Raw genomic sequence first — 19,777 nt, 5'->3', positions numbered from 1 at the left:
TTACTTGTTCATTCTTCACAACATTCAGTTGCAGAAACAAAGCTAACCTAGCTCATAAGGCAATTAATCATGTCATTTTACAGATGCTCGACGATGATTTAATTTTTGCATTTTGTTACGCACAAAATATTTATATGACTATTCACTATAGCTTTACCATTGCTATAATCCTGCATGTTTTGTTCAAAATATTGAACCATTGGAAAGCCATTAACAGATTAATTCTAATATATTCCATAATGAATTAAAATGCTATTCAAATATGAGTCAGTGGAGAACCCATTTTCTAGTATACATAAATCTTTGCCACTTATTGTAGACATCTCGATTTATTGATCGACAGAGGTCAAGTGATAAGAATTCATTTTACTAAAACTAACTTGACAACCATTACAAAAGTAGTTGAGTTTGAATCTAGTCGAAAAAACTCCTCCATCAAACTGTGTTAGGCAGGGAAGAGCATAACACGTCTTTCCATGTTTCCAGTAATAGAAAAATATATGGCAAGGAAATGAAACAACACACCTCTTATTTACTTCTAACAGTCATATATTAGGAAGATACACAATGGGAAAATGTACAGTATCTTTGGGCATCATAAAATGTTTAATACACTCCTTTGAAAAGTGTATACAAAATAATTTAGGAGTTGTAAAGGCTTCACTCATTAATCTATGATTTGAATGTAAAGCAGTTGTGCTGGCCCAAATAGTGTAATCACTCTGTAACAAAACTTAATAAACCAATTACACATATCTTGTATGCGCTAAACAAGCTTGTCAATATATCATGACACACAACCAATTAGAAGTGTTGATCTCGTCACAAGGAGATACAAAGTCACTACTAAATACACTGACACCTGATCTCACTTGTTAAACCCCAAACTAACAAGTGCTGTATTCAATCGTCTGTTCAATCGTCATCAAATGTAATCTTCTTCCCTTGTGGTCCCTTCTTGATGAGCTCCAACTGTTCCTTTCGTCTCTTGCTTGCTTGCCACGATGGATGCAATGATTCGACAGGTTCTGGCTTACTCTTTTGACTAGGAGGGTTGAAAGTCTTCGCTCCGGACTTTACGTTACTACAATATCTAACACATTGTGACAAGTCATTTTAGCGCTACTACATATTATAGTTATCCAATCATATATTCTCCTTATTTAATAAGATTCCATGACGAACCAGCAATGTACCGCAGCTATTCAGTAATATACCAAAGTCATCCAGAAATATACCTTAGTCATTCAGTAATATACCTAAGTCATCCAGTAATATGCCTTAGTCATCCAGTAATATACCTTAACATCCAGTAATATACCAAAGTCATCCCGTAATATACCTTAGTCATTCAGTAATATACCTATGCCATCCAGTAATATGCGTTAGTCATCCAGTAATATACCTTAACATCCAGTAATATACCTAAGTCATCCAGTAATATACCTTAGTCATCCAGTAATATACCAAAGTCATCCCGTAATATACCTTAGTCATTCAGTAATATACCTTAGTCATCCAGTAATATACCTTAGTCATTCAGTAATATACCTTAACATCCAGTAATATGCCTTAGTCATCCAGTAATATACCTTAGTCATTCAGTAATATACCTTAACATCCAGTAATATGCCTTAGTCATCCAGTAATATACCTTAACATCCAGTAATATACCTTAGTCATTCAGTAATATACCTTAACATCCAGTAATATACCTTAGTCATCCAGTAATATACCTTAACATCCAGTAATATACCTTAGTCATCCAGTAATGTAATTTAAGTGTCAGCTGACATACCTTAGCCATCAAGGTAGTATTACGCTTTGAAGGGGCTCAAAGTTATTTGGGTGTTTAACACGCTATATTAATCTTAAAAATCTTAAAACAGCGAACTGCAGTCCAGTATTCTAATGTCTATCAAGACGCATTACAATGAGCTGACTGAGTTATACAATATAGTATTGAAATATAGTGTGTACCCTGCAAAACTGTCCTTGCTAGAAACTCCTGTTTTCTGCTTGCTGGTAAACTTCTGTGACTGGTGAGATGACCTACAGCGATCAACGAATTGTTGATAGTAGAATAGTTTCCATGATAACCTCAACAAACAGGTCAAAGACACTCAATAGTATTCACTTAGAGTACTGGTAATAAGACTAGAATAAACGGCTTGGAAAAATAATGTCTAATAAATCATATAGTAGACCAAGAATGGCCAAATGATTTTGACCATGATCCGCTACAGCCAAACCTGACGCATCAAAAATCCACAACGAGCTGAAGATGTGAATTTTTATTTTTCACTATACATAAACATGCAGTTACTAATGCACATCTTAAAACAAGGCTTCAAATATGATTTGAAAAATGTTTGCTTATATAAATAATTTGACTAAAAATCAGTGAATGAATGTGCTGCTATAAATATGCCTGATATCAGTGAGAAAAATGATGAGTGGGCTTTGGCTTCACAGTACTATCATAACGCAGTTTTTGCTGCTTCTAGCAACTCTTAAACTTTATGAAGATGAGTATTTGTGAGTCCTTCGATATAAATAAATCTATAATAAATAGTCTATAATTATATTATATTTATTATTTAATATTATTATTATTTATTATCTATTATTTATTATAGATTGCATTATTTATTATAGAGACTTTGTGATTGCATTTTACAAAATTCCTTGCTGAAAACAATGAGTTTACAAAAGTTCTAAGAAAAGTTTACAAAAACTTTTTTAAACCCAATTTTAAAAAAGTACTTGAAAAAGAGTTTTTGACAGGCAACTTGAAAGATCCACACAAAAAACTACAAAGATCCGGATCTAGATCTGCCATTTGGCCATAGCTGCAGTAGACACTCCCATAACGAAAACCTCCTTCAAGTAAATTCGTCTGAACGTAAACAATTTATGTAAAGTTTTTGCTTTGTACTATGCAAAATCAAATGCAACGTAAACTGTCAAGTCTGTGCAAGTTCTCAAGTTCGATTTGAATAACGATAGCCCCATAGTTGGTCTTAGAAATACCGTTTCTCTCTCGCCGCAGTGGAAAGAGAAAACAATCTATAGAAGTTTGTACTTCTATTATATATACTAGTAACCTCGCAGTGTAGTGCGCTGTGAGTGATCGTCAGGTGTGTTGATAAAGCGCAGAGAATAAGTAGACGCTTAATTATTCAAAAATACCTAAAGGCTGTCGATTAGTGCAGGTGTTAGTGTCAATCTACCAAAGTGAATGTCATGAGTTGGAGTCTCGAGGAAACAATCTTCTGTCCTAACCTCTAGCCATCGCTTCAGGAAAACGGATGGACAGACATACACCGCTCTAACTACGGTAAATATATATACTTTTGCTTTTCTTTTATTATAGACATATACAACATTCTTTATTTTTTTCTTTGCAGCATAAACCTTACTGTCTAAAAAAAATTGATTTAAATTGACATTGATGGCTGCGCACTCCCTTAGAGTACAATTACCGTAATCATAAACCTTAAAACAAGTAAAACTGGTAGGAAAAGGGTTTTCGACACAAACCAACAAGACCACAGTAACTGAACAATCATTAAATTAAATAGTTAAGGTTAGTTTTTCCATTTTGAAAGGTCAAACGGGTGAGTTTGGGATGGTGAGACGGATTAAGCAATTTACATGTATTTCACTGTTCGCATAACGTAAAATATCTATGAAGTAAACGTTCTCGGAACGAATTGTTCACGTTGTAGCAGCCTTTACCGTATTGAACAAAAACAGTCATCGCTTCATAAGGCTGCCCACATTGTTTCTATGAAAGCTAGTTGTATAGGCTGCCTTATCAATTCTCAAAAACAACATCTCACCCCGAATACAATGAAAAATTATAAGACGTTGGTTATAGCAAGCACCTTTGAGTACGCTCCACATTGCCTGTAGCCTTTTCTCCTAGCTTTAATTTTTTCCATGGAGGCTTGCTATTCGTCTTCAGAGACTCGGTAAAGGTGGAGGACAACCATTTCTAAATAATTAAAATGACAAGATAAAACAAAAGAAAAAAGAGAAGATATTACAAGCATTAGTAAAAGAGATCAGAATAGGTTTGTACCAAAAAGATAGACAGCTCACGTACTTGAGATTCATCGAGCAAAGTATACGACCCTTACAAATCTATGAACCTAACCACTCAAGTGACATGTAATGATTATACATTCGAAAATTTTTGTATCGCTAAAAATGGATTTCTGGGTCTCCGCTCAAAAATTGACAAGATAAGCTTTAGTTCACTCCTATCAATCAACTCCACTTGATTATCAACTCCTCTTGAAGATAGTTTGCAAATTTACCATGGAAATAAATACTGCACTACCCCGCCAACCGCTACAGAATAGTAATTCAAACTGAAGATGCAAGCATTTGAAAGGAAGAGCACAATTCTATTTGCTAGATAGGTTCCATAGCCTAGGTTCCATAGCCAAGTCACAATTATGCAAAGAGACGTAGAAAGGAGCACTAACAGATAGATCTGAGAAAGACAAAGTGAACTCTGGAGAGGAAGTATCTGAATGTAGTCAGTTTACCTTCTCTGTGTTTCTCAATCCCTTGTACCCAGCGACCTTTTGGTTCTTCCTTGCCCTCTCCTGCTCCTCGACGCTTGTGCCAAGACTCTCATCTATCTCATCCTGGCCACCGAGGAAAAATGCACTCTTTTTACGCCGAGGTCCACGGGATGCCTAGAAACCAATTAGCACTTGCAGACAGAGCTAACAGTACTAGACAGATAAAGCATAACGATAGCAGTTAGGGGTTTAAAAAAATGCAAATCAATGAATGTCTGCTGCTGAACAAACTGACACAGCAAAAGACTCGCATAACACATTTGAACAAGGGAATATATAACACCTTCGCAGGCTCTTGGTTTATTCGCACGAGTAATATTACAGCAGAGCTAAAGTTGCCTTTATCCGTAATAAACCACTAACAAGCTCTTTGGGTATAAATGACCACATCTACATCTTGTACATCTATAAGATATAATTAAAATACAGTAATGCAGGATAAGAATAATAATAATAAATTGATACTAGCTGTATTACCCGGTGGCATTGCCCGGGTAATAAACAAGTCTTTGGACAGAAAATTTATTTGTATTTAACATATAACAAAATTTGCCATTCTAACTTTCAAACTCCATACCATGAGAAAAGTGTTTTGTGTAATTGAAATAAAAACAATGAGAAAATAAAAACAATTGTAAAGGTTAGCAAACTTTGTCAAACAATTGTAACTTTTAAACTTCATATCACGAAGAAAATTTTTTGTGCGGTCAAATCAATTACAAAAATAAAACGACTATAAAAAGGTTTAGATGTAAATGTGAAATAATTAGCAAGTAATAGATAAATTAAGTCGGTTTTGCTACAATTACTATAAGAGATGATTCGGTAATGATACAATTAATACGAACTGAGAAAGCAAAATAAAAATCGTGATTATGTTGAATTAATAATGACAATGCTTGCATCGAAGTGGGTGTGTATGAAAAGGTTACTGTTGCACCAGAAGCTATCCATCGAAACTTTGAATACGACAATACTGGTACCTCTCGATACCGGTACAAATGTAAAAATAAAATATCGTACTGTCTTTGTCTGACCGAACAGAGAGATAATGTCGAGGGTCTTCCCATGGAGACGATATAAATGTCTGTGTGAGAAGAATTGGCCTTGACCCCAGATATAGTAATTGAACCTTACGAAAAATATTCCTTAGCGGGGGAATCGTAACGCGTGTTCGCATTAGTAAAGTAATCGGCGTGTGCTATAGCTATATCAATAGCTGGACGCTATATCTATATATATATATATAGATAAGATAGAGGTAACGCAACTAAAGTGACATAAGATCAAGATGATACAAATAATGAAAGCTTACAACACAAAAGAGTACACGAAATATAAAATACAATACGGGTATACAATAAACGTAATATAAAATAAAATGTTGAAAGGACACGAAATTTCAACTGAGAGTTTTGCCGTTAGAGTAATCAAGCAGAAAACATACCTTATTGTCTGAACTGCAAGCATCTGTAGAAGTTATAGCGTCAATATTTTTGCTGGCCAACTCCTCAATATCAATCACTGCCTTCACCATCTCTGTAGGAGTGTCTTCAGTTGTCTTAGCAATAAATATCATTTGCAGTCATTATAAATTTTATATTCTGTACAAAAGTATACTATGGATTATACGTATTTAGAGTGCAATTGAGTAAGTCTTATTCAGCTCGATCTAATTTCCTTCTTATACTAAAACCAGACTGAGTATGCAACTTAAATCTAAATGTGTTTTATCAAGTATGATGTGTCTCTCAACTTTGACAGTTATCAACAAAGATAAGATTTTCCACAGCCAAGAACACTTCCTCACCTCCCTCTCTACCTTTGTCAACTTTTTCGTCTGCAATTTTAATGGTCTAACGGGTTTAGGTCTGGCAGCACTGACTGATGTTGAGTCAACGTTTGATTTCTTTGACTTGGGCTTGCGATTGTTAATTGCACGTCTAGTGGTAGGTTCAGTTTTTAAAGAAGTGGTTTGACAGGTAACCGCTTGGCCTTTGAGCGTAATACTCGGACAAACTGTAGTTGTCTCTTCGGTACTGGGTGACGGCTTACCCACATTATTCACAGGTGTGATGTCATCACTCACATCGGAATCGGTTTCTACAAAATGTTGAGCAAAAAGATTAATGTACTTACTCATGTATAAGTCGAGTTTCTGGGAGACGATTTCAAGGTAAAATATTTGGGATCGACTTATACAAAAATAATTTTTATGGACGTGTTGCTGCTGAGTCGAATAGAATGTGAATATAAAAACCTCCATTATTATCCATGCAATATACACAGGTATGAAGTCTTAACAAACACTCATAATAATGGTGTATCATCATATAAATGTAAAAGCAACTTGACAGAAATATCAAACATCAGTGAAAAACAGTATATATTACCAGTAAATATGCTTGCGACAGCGCGCTCAATCATAACGAGGCAGCTGCCATTGTTGTGTGCTGTCCTGCCACCGGTCAGTTTTGAATGTAACAAGTAATGCATTTGGGAAAATGTTAAGTGAAATTATACAAATATAAAAAATTTGAATAAAGTCTCGTGCAGGCACATTGACATAGATCTTGCTTCATAGGTACCGCTTGTCACATGCTTGTCACAGCCGATTAATTTTTGTTTGTTTACCAGCCTTGGACATAACAAGAACATGATTGAGAGCAGACAATTCTAAAACTAGCATTCTAGTGTGCAGTCATTGCACAAATAATACTGTAAACTCAAAATAATACAAATAGTACCAGACCTCGTATAGAACATGTCAAAAAACTCTATTTATTGTATTCAATATAAATTTAAAATTGTTTGAAAGTTAGATCTTTATTCCGGAATAACAAAAATCAATTCAGATTCGATATAAGTATTCCAAAACATTCTGGAATAATGGAGTTGACTTATACATGAGTAATCTGATAATGCAACTTTTTTTGAAATAGTTATCAGCTTATAGGTGAGATCAACCGTATATACATGAGTATTTACATGAGTATTTACATGAGTATATACTCATGTATATAGTCATGTATATACTCATGTATATACATGAGTATTTACATGAGTATATATGGTAAACACATTGTTAGCAGATACACGTATATAGGAAATCACGCTTACACAGAAGAGATGAACAAATAATAGAGGATAAAGTATAATTGGATTCTTCCACATACCCTAGGACACTTATGTATTCGCGGCATCTAACTTTCGCGTTTTCGCGGTGAAATCCTCTCGCGAAAAATTAATGAGCGAAACTAAACTGTCATAACGAACGAGCGAAAATGCAAAGTTAAATAGCTTTGTTCATTGATATCCACAATAAAATCGTAATATTAGAAATGCAGGCAACTTTCGTCTGTGGTTAGGATAAATGGGAAATTTCTGGTAAACTCATTATAGCTAATACACCAACTGAGCAGCATGGCAAAGCAAATTAAGATGATGATATCAGTTTAGTCACCGAATTTGTAACTGATGAGGATGAAAGTCTGGTAGGTGAAGTCGTAAAATTGAAGAATAATTATTGCAGTGATGAATTCTATTACCATCCAAAAACAATATCAACCCTCATCAGGTCCAACCACATTATCTCTTTCACTGCCAATCATGTACAAATTCGTTACCGGCCTAGTGCCAGCCATTTTACCGAAATTGCCGATATTGCTTCATGATATGTATACAGTACTTTTCAAGTTCTACTTTAATTATCTGTATAATCACGAAAATCTAAATTGGCTGTTATGTCATCAACAACTAATTACCTGTTTTATGACTCGCGCGGGGTAGTTAATGAACTCACAGAAAAATGTTCGTTTTTAGATTAGAAATTCTCAAACAAAAGTTTAAAATTGCTTCGTTGTTTTAGGCTGATTTTATAGAGAAATCTTCGGACAACACAGTCAATTTCATAAAACACTTAAAGACCGTGGGTTATGTGGTCAACAAATAATAAAATCAGGTTACCAGACAATTGCTGAGAAAGTCAGAAAATGCGTTTATGTCAGTGGCCCCTAGAAAACGCATAAATGCGTTTATGGCAGCGTAAGGGTTATACAGTTTTGGTTGTGAAGTTGGTTGTTACCTATCTATTTTCTTCTTCTTGGGATTCGAGTGTGAAAGTCACGGCGGGAGGGACCTAGACGTCATTGATAGTCTAAGAAACAAATGGCAGCAAGTGATCAAATTGAATTGTCGATCTCACCCACACATTTCAACCTGTGGTTTACAAATACGAATTATTCCCAAATTGAATTTTTTTCTAATTAGTGAACTGGACCTGAGGAATGTAATGTTTTTTCCACTGCATTTATTTTCACACCACTATATTTTCGCACTCATCAGAGCCACGAAATTAAGTTGCAGCGAAATTTTACTCTGTGTGCTACTCACGAAACTAAATACTAGCGAATTATAAGTGTCCTAGGGTACTTCAACAGAGTACTGAGTAGAAAATATACAGTGAAACACGGATAACTCAAACTTCAAGGGACCGAGCAAAAGTGTTCGAGTTATTAGACCGTTTTAGTTATCAGGACAGTCATAAGTGCACGTATTTATCAGTAGATACATGTACATATACAAACTATATATAAATCAAAAGCATAGATTGCTTGTTGCAAGTTAAAGGGTCTCTCGTGTGAAGTTTTAAATATTTTTAATCAGAAAGTATAGATATTTTTCTATCACTTGAGATTTGTTTGTTGCTTTAGGTGATGTGACTGCCAGGACGTTCTCAGCTTAAAATTGGCAAAACTTGATCGCGGTTAAAATGCTCAGAAAAAATACATATGTATTTTTCTACCGAGCGTTTTAACCAAGATCAATTTTGCAGTAAGTCAGTTATTACAAAACTGCTTTACTATTAAAAACCCATTATCAATTTTGCCGATATTACTTTAAAGTTATCCAAATTTCACCTCGCTTTTCTTGCTTTCGGAGGGCTTATCGCTAAGCGGATGTTTGGTAAAATTTGATTTTTGCAAACCTTTAGAAAAGTCGTTAATGAAAATATTTGCCGATGTTGGTAATAATGAGGCCTAAGAACTACTAAAAGTCGATGTTTATCTCTATGGCTTGGAATAAAGTGATATTCTAAAGCGATAGTAACAACCGTCTCGGTAGCCGTTTGGCAAAAATTGTTCGAGTTAACGGAGTTTCGGTCGAGTTATCTAAAGCCATTTATCATTGCGTGGGAACGGACCAAGCAAATCCATTCGAGTTAACCATGTGTTCGATATATCTGAGGGCGATTTATCCGAGTTTCACTGTATTTGTTTTTCAGACCAAATGATAACATGAAGTGAATACAACTCTCCGAATACAACTCATTTGCTTTGTAACAAGGTTTTTATGTTCTGAAAAAAGAGAATGATAAGCATATGACTTTCGCCACAGAGAGCTGTTTGCACGAATTAAATGAGAAACAACAATATCACGGTATAATGAGAATAAATGTCACTTAAACTTAAAACGATATTTCTCACAAAGTTAGAACCACCTGTATCTCTATCTAAATTAATCAAGTACTAATAAGAAAGGTTTTTTACCTCAAATAATAATGTAAAGGTTTAGTTATGAAGCTTCAATTCTTTTTTGTTAGTTAAGAAACGTAAGGCATACCATTATATATAAAAACAAGTGTTGTTATATTGCTATCTTAACAACTTGAAATTCAGCACAATACGTATATAAATTGATAAAATTTTTGTTTTGTTTTAGTCGAACTTTAAATATTTCAAAAGTCAGTACATGCAAAGCGACTTATTTTTAGCTACAATAAATCGATACAAACCTAAATTTTGCCAATTTTTCGCAATATATCTGCTAATATTTTAGGTATTAGAGACTTAGCAATCGGAAGTCTCTCAGATAGAGGGCAAACAAACATAGCAAAATCTATAATGGGTTTTGAAATAAGACCAAACATGATAAAGTCATTACTGTATAGTCGTTAAAATTCTTATGTAATATCTGATGCTTTAGAATATGGCCACTCTCATCCACAATGCTTTAAAAAAGATAAACTCTATCAACAACTAACTACCTGAAGGGGAGTTAGCCTCCGGCCCGGCAGAGAATAGTTTATGGGCTATCAACTTCGTCTCAGCGGCCACTGGTATAGATTTTTCTCCCTGTGAAACGGACACTTCTTGTCCTTCCTGTGATAATTAGATTAAAAATATTTAAAGAAAGCAAACACTTGTCTCAACTGATACAGAGTCTTGGCCATTTGCCATTACAGATTGACCGACTTCGACAGCAATTACTTTTACATATGATATAAAAGTTGAGCAAGTATTAGTAAAGGACAAATTAATGACGTTCAACATTTCTTAAAATATTGCAATCCTCTAAGCAAAATCTAAAAAGCTAGTACAAAGTAAAAATAAAACATGAGGACAATATAAAATTCTATAAGAATATAAACTATTATATGAGTATAAACTAATACATGAATATAAACTGCTAAATGAATATAAACTACCGTACTATATGAATTTAAACTACTATATGAATTTAAACTACTATATGAATTTAAACTACTATATGAATTTAAACTACTATATGAATATAAACTACTATATGAATATAAACTACTATATGAATATGAACTTCTATATGAATATAAACTATAATACATGTACCGTATGTATATAAACTAAACTATATGTAATGTGAGTTAGAGTTAGCCACACGCGTATTTCTATCACTCTACCAACAAACCTACACATTTTTGTGCAAATGTCTCTGAAGTAACAATAGCAACTGCTTTTTGCTGATTGTTACTATAATACAGCGCAGTGGTTAGGATTACCATGTTATAAGGATTTTACACCTTACAAAGTGGAACATGATGCTTCCTCACCAATTCAAATTTGGCAGTCAGTGTGCTGAATACGGTGGAAAAACGAAGATGCCGATATGCTATCTGCCGAAATAACTCCCACAACACCTGAAAGAGATACGATGCACGCGCTCCCTCTCCCGCCCTCCCTCTCTCTTTCCCTCACTCCCGGTTTAACGTTATTTGTTATAAACTATAGTGAAAACGAAACCGGAAACAGAAAGATGATAAATTTTAGACGATGAAAAAGTTAAAGTTCAGTAAAATAGTTGAAAATACAATATAATCTCCTCTCTCTCGGTTTAACGACATTTGTTATAAACTATAGTGAAAACGAAACTGAAAACAGATAGGTGATAAATTTTAGACACTGGAACAGATTAATGTCGTCTGGGAAGGGCTCAGAGTTCTGGTTGTAATTCAGTTTTGCATGATTTAGGTTTCTTATTTTTTATAGTACTTTTGTTTTAATGCCAATTAGAATTTGTAGTATGTAATTACTTTATGTCGTTATCAAAATCTTTTGGACTTTGTATCAAAATACTACGTATTCTTATATGAATACTAGCGGCATGCCCAGCGTTGCACGGGTATTAAAAATCAGCTCATATACAGCGATAACAATGCCACACTTTTAAACTCGGCTTATAAACAATGCCACTTGCCATTAGCCTGGCACATTGCCAATGGCTAATTTAAGTAAGGTAGCTATCTATGGCTCTGACTAATACATAGAATGACATTGCGCGTAACGGAGAGCGGTAGCATATTTTCACCCACATATCGGCATATATTGCGCAATGAACCCATCAATCTCGCATAGCTAAATTGGTAAGGCATTCGTCTGGTGAATAAAGGCTCCAAGATTGAATCTTCTGAAATACGGATTCTTCATTCTAATATTTTAATAGCTAAGCTGGACAAACTGTACTACAGACTTTGAGATATATATATATATATATACGTATATATATATAGATTTGCTCAAACATCTGATGGTTTCAACAAATAAAACAACCATCAGAATGGATTATCTTTGCATATTGAGATTTGACTGTACTTCACAATATGTTGCGAGAAAAGCAGAGAAAGAAAATTCACATTGAGTCAACAGAGCCTTGCACAAAGGTACAAAACCACACCTGTTCGATACGGTCAAGGTCATCTTCCACTATATTGAATGTATATAGGTCATCATCTGGATTGTTTCCCCGACCCTCTTCATCTATAGCATCTGACTCTTCATCAGGCATGAGTCTATCGCTTGTCAACTCTGTGAACATAATAATAATAATAATAGACATTCCATATGTTAGCATTTTCCTTACTAATACAGTACCTGGTAGTTGATAGAACTAGCTATTTCAATAAAAACAGTACATTGAAAGTCGCCATTACTCTAAAATTTTGGATATATTTTCAATCAAATCCATCTTACTGTAACTAACAAAAAGGCTTGGAATCATGAATTCTTGAATATGTTCATATCTATTTTACCCGACGCTACCCTGAAAGGAGCACTTTCATAAGGCCAAATTAATATCAAATAAAATATATTTAATGTGAAATATGTAAATAATGTAAACTATAAACATCCTACTTGTAAATAAATTACAAAAAGACTTTGTTAGCTGTCTAAAAATAAGTATTTTATAACAGGGTAATTGAAGGTGAGAATACAATGGAATTTCTCATAAAAAGATATATTAACATGAAGGTACAGAGTAGATTGTTGACTTCCATGTTTTGTATTGTTGGTTTGCTAAGGGTCATGTCTTCCAATAACCTTACTTAGGGTATGTTGAAAAGTAAGGTTTGAGATTGGCTAAATGGTATTATTGGCATATTATTATTATTATATACATGTACGTATATAATATATAATCATATAGACATATAGTATTATTTATTATTAAAGACTGGAATTCCTTATACCACGACAACTTAGAAAAGTAAAAGGCTAAATGCTAATGTTATCTCAACAATTACTGACAGGAAGTTGATAGTAAGGCTTGTCACTATCTATATTAATAAATTTGATTCTACTTTGTCATTGGTGTGTGCCTGTTAGTCTTTGTAAACACGATGTATTTCCATATTCTTTGGCTGATTTTATCGAAACTTCACACATGCTCTGTGTCTTCCATCAGGTCATGAAAAATGTTTGGTTTCAAAACGCTGTTTGTTTTCTAAAAATTAGCCTGCTGACTATCTGATGGAGAATTAAATAAATTCCAAGCAACACCTATTAATACTAGTCAGTGATAGACACTTTTTCAATGCACAAAACTAGGGCATATTTGTTTAAATAAGTCTACAACCAATATATTATTTTCATCTTTTAACTTGACACAAAATTAACTTGTATCTTTTCAAGCTACCAAAAGTTATTTAATTTACCTAAGACATCATCGCTATGAAACAGCACATATAAATGATTTCTCCATTTATATGAATTCGAGAAAAGGACTATAAAAGAATTACTGGGCACATAACAGTCAAGATGCGCGGTAACGAGGCATGATAAAAAGTCATCAGCAAACAGTGAACCAAACCAATCAAGTCCAGAGTAGAGTAAATAGCGGTCATTACAACTTACAAACTGAAATATTCTCCCATCACACTTACAAATGTAACCTACTTTTACATATGAGCATAAACTAGCTTAAAACTAGCTACACAACTGAGAACTCTACCTGGAGTTTGCTGCTCTTTAAACTCCCTTCCTTTCTTCTTGAACTTTTTACCTTTACTTGTCCTTTCCACTAGCGGCTCATTAACATCCCTAGCAGAGACCTCTCCAACCTAGAAACAGTTATTATACAACTTTACAGGTCTAGGGTAAGTAGAGTCAATGTTGAAGGGTATTATTTATGATTTGGTTATATATGATAATCATTGTCATTCAATGGTTGGCTAGTAAAAACAGTGCTAACCATTCGTTACGCAAAAAATATTGGACACCATGTCTGAGCATACTCAAGAAGACCAACCCTCGTCAATATCCTAGAATTATCTCCCCTCACTTACACGACTACTCTTTTCATTAGAATGTAAACTTATATATAACACTGTCACCCCTGGTGTATAGGTACCATCTTACAAATATGATTCAACAAAGTCTGGTTATAACAGACACCAGCAGGATGTTTTACATGTAGATATACTTATGGTTAACTATAGCCAAGCCCATCATATGAAGGTCACTTATCTTTGGCACTTACATACGCAGTGCAGATTTGTGTACTTCCAAGTGACGTACTTTCGGGTAGATTATAAAATGAGCAAATTAGGTCGATAGATTTATTGAGTGACTACAAGCGATAGTTTAGTCTAAGCATAATTGATGCTAAATTCTTCAGACTTATGTTGGAAATACCAGAAGTTATTGTTGTGATTATTGATATTGTTATTATGACAGCAATACAAACCACTGTTATGTTGACTATAAATGTGCTATGAAATATTGAGCCATGATTAGAAAGCTTGTTTCGTGATGGCGGCGATTAACTGTTTGTTTTTAAGCTTTTAAGAGCTTGTAATCACATTTCCACATACTTTGCACCTACAACACAGCGGAGTAAGACATGGTGAATCTTTTGATACCAAATAACTGTCATGTGAATTTTGTTGCAAGTCAACCTTTAAAGCGCAAGATAATACAGTAGATGCTCCTACAACGGTTACGAACACAAAAATACGTTTAGGAATAGCTCCTACAACGCTCCTCCAGAAACGTTTACGTTATAAAAGAACAGTAAAATACATGTAAATTGGCTAATCCGTTCTACGATCGTTCCAAACTCACTTCTTTGGCCATACAATTAAAAAAACATAGTTAACTTTTTAATTTGTTGGCTGTATCGTAATTGTAATATTATCAGTTTGCATCGATAACTCATCTTCTTTTTTTGATCAATTTCACTGGTTTTATAGAATCTGATTGCAGTAATTTTACAATAAGTTGATGGGGAGCGTACATATTCGACGTCCATTCACAATGATCTGTTCATTTTTTGAGACAGCAAAGTCTATTGTGCAACTATACACCGGTATAGTTGCAACTATACAGCGGTAGACACCGCTCTTTTTATCATAAAAAGAGCGGTGTCTACCTGTTAGTCATCTATCTCTATCCGGGGGTCAAGGTTAGAATAAAAAATAGCTTTCGGCGATACTCTCAACTCGTGACATTCAGATTGGTAGACCGACGCTGTAACACCTGCACAAGTTGATCGCCTTAAGTACGTACACTATTTATTAACAACTATGCAGCTACCTATTCTCTGTTTTTTCGACACATCTGAAGATGTATCCCGACGAACTAAAATGTCATAGAAGTTGTATATATATTAGGATATATATACAACATGTATATATATATACAACATATATATATATATACATAGCATTCAATATTGTATATATTGAACGCTATATGTATATACATACATCTTTTTTTCTCACAAGTGCGGTGAGATATGTTATCATTCAAATCTAATTTGAGAAGTTCTCCTTTTTGACACTTTATGTTACATGGAGTTTTTTATGTAGTACAAAGTGAAAACTTTGCATTAATTTTTAACGTTATCAGGAATTTACGTTATAGAAGGTATACTTTATAGTAGCGTCTACTGTACACAATAGCAACTTGGAGTCAAGCAGGGCAATAATGCTGAAACAGATATTATGGCACTGAGATGAATTAAAGAATAAGTGATAAAACTCAATCATCTGCACACTGCCCACCTACTAAGCAAATCTAAACATTAGGATTGCTTAACAGAAAATAAAAACTTTTTACCTGGGTTCCCAGGCGCTTGTGGATCAGCTCCTTCTCTACCAGTAAACTGTCCCTAGTTATCTTTTGCTTCTGAACACTGCGCTTGAAATGTCGGCTTGAGTTCTTCGATAGGATGAAGTTGGCCAATATTCTCCAATCAGAATGCTCCAATCTCCACTTTTGCACAAAATCTTTGAGCAATTTATCTTCAGACAGCCTTGTCAGACATAGCAAATGTGGAGTTATTTTTCCCTGTGCCAATGGAAATACTTTTGATTATTTTATATCAATAAAGACATGTCATCAACACTTTCTGCATCAACACTCACCTGGAATGTGAGGAAAACCACGGCTACTCCGAATTGTTTTACTAATTAGAGCAAGTTTGGAGTTGCCCTACCTTCATCAAATTATGTTTTCCTCCCACATTTGCTACTCAATCAATTACAAAATAGTCCCACGCTGCCACTTTTCAAATAATTTAGTGGTTACCTTTTTTGATAGACTGTCTAGCGAGTCTTCATTGGCTAGTGAAAATTTTGCAATTCTTGTCATATCCATAGCCTGCAATCCATAAACATAACCTTATAGAGCAGCATACTAACACATGCAAAGTTGTTGAAACATTAATAACTTTCAATCAACTGTAGTACTTCACCAGAGAGATGGTGACATACACAGAGACAGGAAAACATGAATGAATGTTACCTTAACAAGCCCAATTTCTTCAACTAGCCTTTCAGCTTTATTGCTGACATTATCATCGGCAGCATCTCTACATCCAATAACAATTAAAAGTCAATAAAATGCTATCTTATTAAACTACACAAAAGGAACATGAAGCAGTAAAACTCTTTATTATAAATGTTTGCTAACTTGAGAGAACAAATTTGAGCAAAAGTAGAATTCCAAATCTTTCAAAAATACAATATTTATTCTATTTATTTATTTTAGCTCAGTCCTCTAACCATCATCCAACTTCATATCAAACACTCAGCTTTCTGATTACCAAAAATACTCAAGGGTTACATTTACTTACTTTCTACTTTTGAGCATTTTTATTCGTCTGGATAGCTTGTTGATAACATTCCTTTTGGCAACTGTCACAGGCTTCTTCATGCTGCTGACCTATGACAACAGAGAGCTTGTAAGAACATCATAAACTAAGTAAAAGTCATTAAGTGTTATTTTTATTGCTACCATTTCTTCCTATCCGGTGTGTTCTAAAAATTAGATCAAAGAATACAGTAGTATGTACGATAAATAACAATAGTATGCTATTAACTAGACTTAACAAAAACCATAGTAAGCAACTTGCAGTACAAGATTTTTAAAAGATCTTGGCTATTGTTGATCAATACACCGGTACTAGTCATGAACAATATCGCAGATATTGTCGTTAGTTTAAGATCAAGTAATAAATATTAAAAAAAGATGTCAATAAAGTTTTACTTTTATTCAGCAAGATAATATACCATAGTTCTTTACTTGGATACATAGAGGCTGTAATACTAATGAATGGTTTGCAGGAAACCGTATTCTATATTTCCACACAGAGGATAAACTTTAACATATCAACTTATCCAACGCTTTAAAACTATATATTGAAGAGAGAGTTAGAGAGGAGTCACTAAAGCAGACTTCCCAGCAGTTACTAGTGCCCATCTTCAACTAACCAAGGCAGCCAGCTGTCTGTAGTCCATCGATGCTGCCTTTAAACTGTCCAGCTTTCTCAAGCCATCTAGAAGCAATCGGAATAAGACTGCTAACAACTAAAAACACGGCATATTTTTAATAAAAACATCTAATGGGCTTACTGAAAGGTGTATACATAATGTAAAGAATTGCACAAGGATTTCTTCTGATCAAAGCACAGAAAAATATGAGTTGTTTATTTATAAATCCCATTTATTTTTCAACTTTTTCAATTTATACAAGCAAATAATTGTTTAACAGTACTTTATGACCTTCCTTCAACCTAGCCGTCACAAGATCAAGGGTTTAAATTACAAATGTGCAAAGGATGTAATAACGGTAGTAAAATAATAAATGCAGCTTTTATAAGCAAATATTTAATATCTTTCACTGTCTGTTTTTCACTCCAGAATAGAAATACTAACCTTCAAATCTGTTCGACGATTCAGACATTTTCAAAATCCTTTACAATAGGTGACAAGTAAATACAGCTGTAACACAAACCATAGTAAGGTTTGATATATACATCACTATTTACACTGGAAGTATAAGAATTGATATGGTAGTACTTTTCTAAAAAAGGCATTCGAAGATAACTAATATGGTATTTGAATTAAATGATAGCTGATCCAGAACCATGTATCATTACATTGGCATTTTCTCTCCCAAAATTTACTTTTTTGGAACTACTGATGTTGAGATTCAAAGGCACTTGAAAGTGAGGTATGGGTGATGATAAATATCTCCAACGAATTTTTAAAAGTTTTGTAGGTCTGTGTTAGTATTACCACTCAATATTAGACTCAGTGAGTTCATACTGAAAAGTGTTTAGAACCGCCCCTTCTGTACTGAAATGTTATAATACCAATAGATCGTTGGCAGGAATTTGTATTCTACATCTCCACATATGCCCCTTTATAGATGCACCAAGTAGCAGTAAGGAGGACAAGTGACTAATATATTTTATAATTTACTTGACTTTTTCACTACCGCCAGCCGATGTATCGGCTCGGGTTACTTTCTCTTTGTGGCCGGAAGCCGATACATCGGCTTTTAGACGTGGGTATTGTTTTAGTAAAGATTTTAGTAAAGATCTAGCTTCCCAAGTAAGCTGCTCAAATTCTTGAGGTAATTATTCTATTACCCGTGCAATGCCGGACATTAAGCTAATACATATATATATAAATTTCAAGTTTAAACCTCCAATCTCCATTGTTAGAGCAATAGTACTAGTTTTCAAACTGTAAAATATTAAATATTCTAAGTATTAAATATTTTATAAATATATTTTGAATATTAAAACTTCACCCTCAACCCTGATGATTCTTAGGACTATGTGTGTAGTAAAGTGAACCGAATGGTGCACACTTTGTTGTATGGGAATATCATGAAAACAAAATACCGACAGGGAATGAAGCCAGAGCACAAGATAAGCATACAATACGTACAAGCAGCAAAATGCTCAAGATATCAAAAGATCCAATAATTAGAAAACGTCAAAAAGCATATTAAAAACTTCGAAACACGGGAGGAATAAATCATAGTAAATGAGCCAATCGCCTTGCCAGAAAACTATTAAAGACACATTAGAAACAAATCAGATGATTACACGTATAAAGATTTGTCATCCGCTGTCAGACTACCTAAATGATGATACAGAAAAACCTTTAACTGAACCCCACCTCTAATTGAACGCCACCTCTAATTGAATGCCACCTCTATTTGAATGCCACCTTCATTTGACCGCGACTTTGACATTGTGATATTTATGAGCCCCTAATATCAATTAACCAGTAGAAAAGTGTCCACAAAATCGTAATAATAATGAATCGCTTACATCAATAACAATTCTCT

At 34.2% G+C, this 19,777-nt stretch overlaps 1 protein-coding gene across 1 annotated transcript; it reads right to left on the bottom strand.

The window, feature by feature from the left end:
• Window positions 1-446: 446 nt before the first annotated feature.
• On the bottom strand, window positions 447-18,415 carry LOC137387573 (serum response factor-binding protein 1-like). Its single transcript, XM_068074036.1, has 15 exons — window positions 18,349-18,415; window positions 17,905-17,969; window positions 17,268-17,356; window positions 16,937-17,003; window positions 16,721-16,792; window positions 16,250-16,480; window positions 14,142-14,250; window positions 12,588-12,718; window positions 10,645-10,759; window positions 6,409-6,701; window positions 6,046-6,159; window positions 4,560-4,712; window positions 3,891-4,000; window positions 1,981-2,052; window positions 447-1,084 (listed from the first exon to the last, which is right to left on the bottom strand). Exons 1-15 carry the CDS (start codon window positions 18,374-18,376, stop codon window positions 916-918), a joined length of 1,818 nt encoding a protein of 605 aa, XP_067930137.1. The 5' UTR covers window positions 18,377-18,415; the 3' UTR covers window positions 447-915.
• Window positions 18,416-19,777: the final 1,362 nt, after the last annotated feature.

Source organism: Watersipora subatra, chromosome 2 (genome assembly GCF_963576615.1).
Source record: "Watersipora subatra chromosome 2, tzWatSuba1.1, whole genome shotgun sequence".
In the NCBI taxonomy this organism is placed as follows: domain Eukaryota; kingdom Metazoa; phylum Bryozoa; class Gymnolaemata; order Cheilostomatida; family Watersiporidae; genus Watersipora; species Watersipora subatra.
The sequence above is the reverse complement of the archived record's forward strand: the minus strand, read 5'-3'. Positions and strand labels throughout refer to the sequence as shown.

Bases quoted from the DNA above. Each gene is read 5' to 3' on its own strand.
- LOC137387573 (XM_068074036.1), bottom strand. From the start codon at position 18,376: ATGTCTGAATCGTCGAACAGATTTGAAG. The intron at 16,481-16,720 runs GTAACCACTAAA...CCATTGGCACAG, and splicing joins TAGACAGTCTATCAAAAAAG to GGAAAAATAACTCCACATTT. The intron at 4,001-4,559 runs GTAAACTGACTA...TTAATTATTTAG, and splicing joins GATTGAGAAACACAGAGAAG to AAATGGTTGTCCTCCACCTT.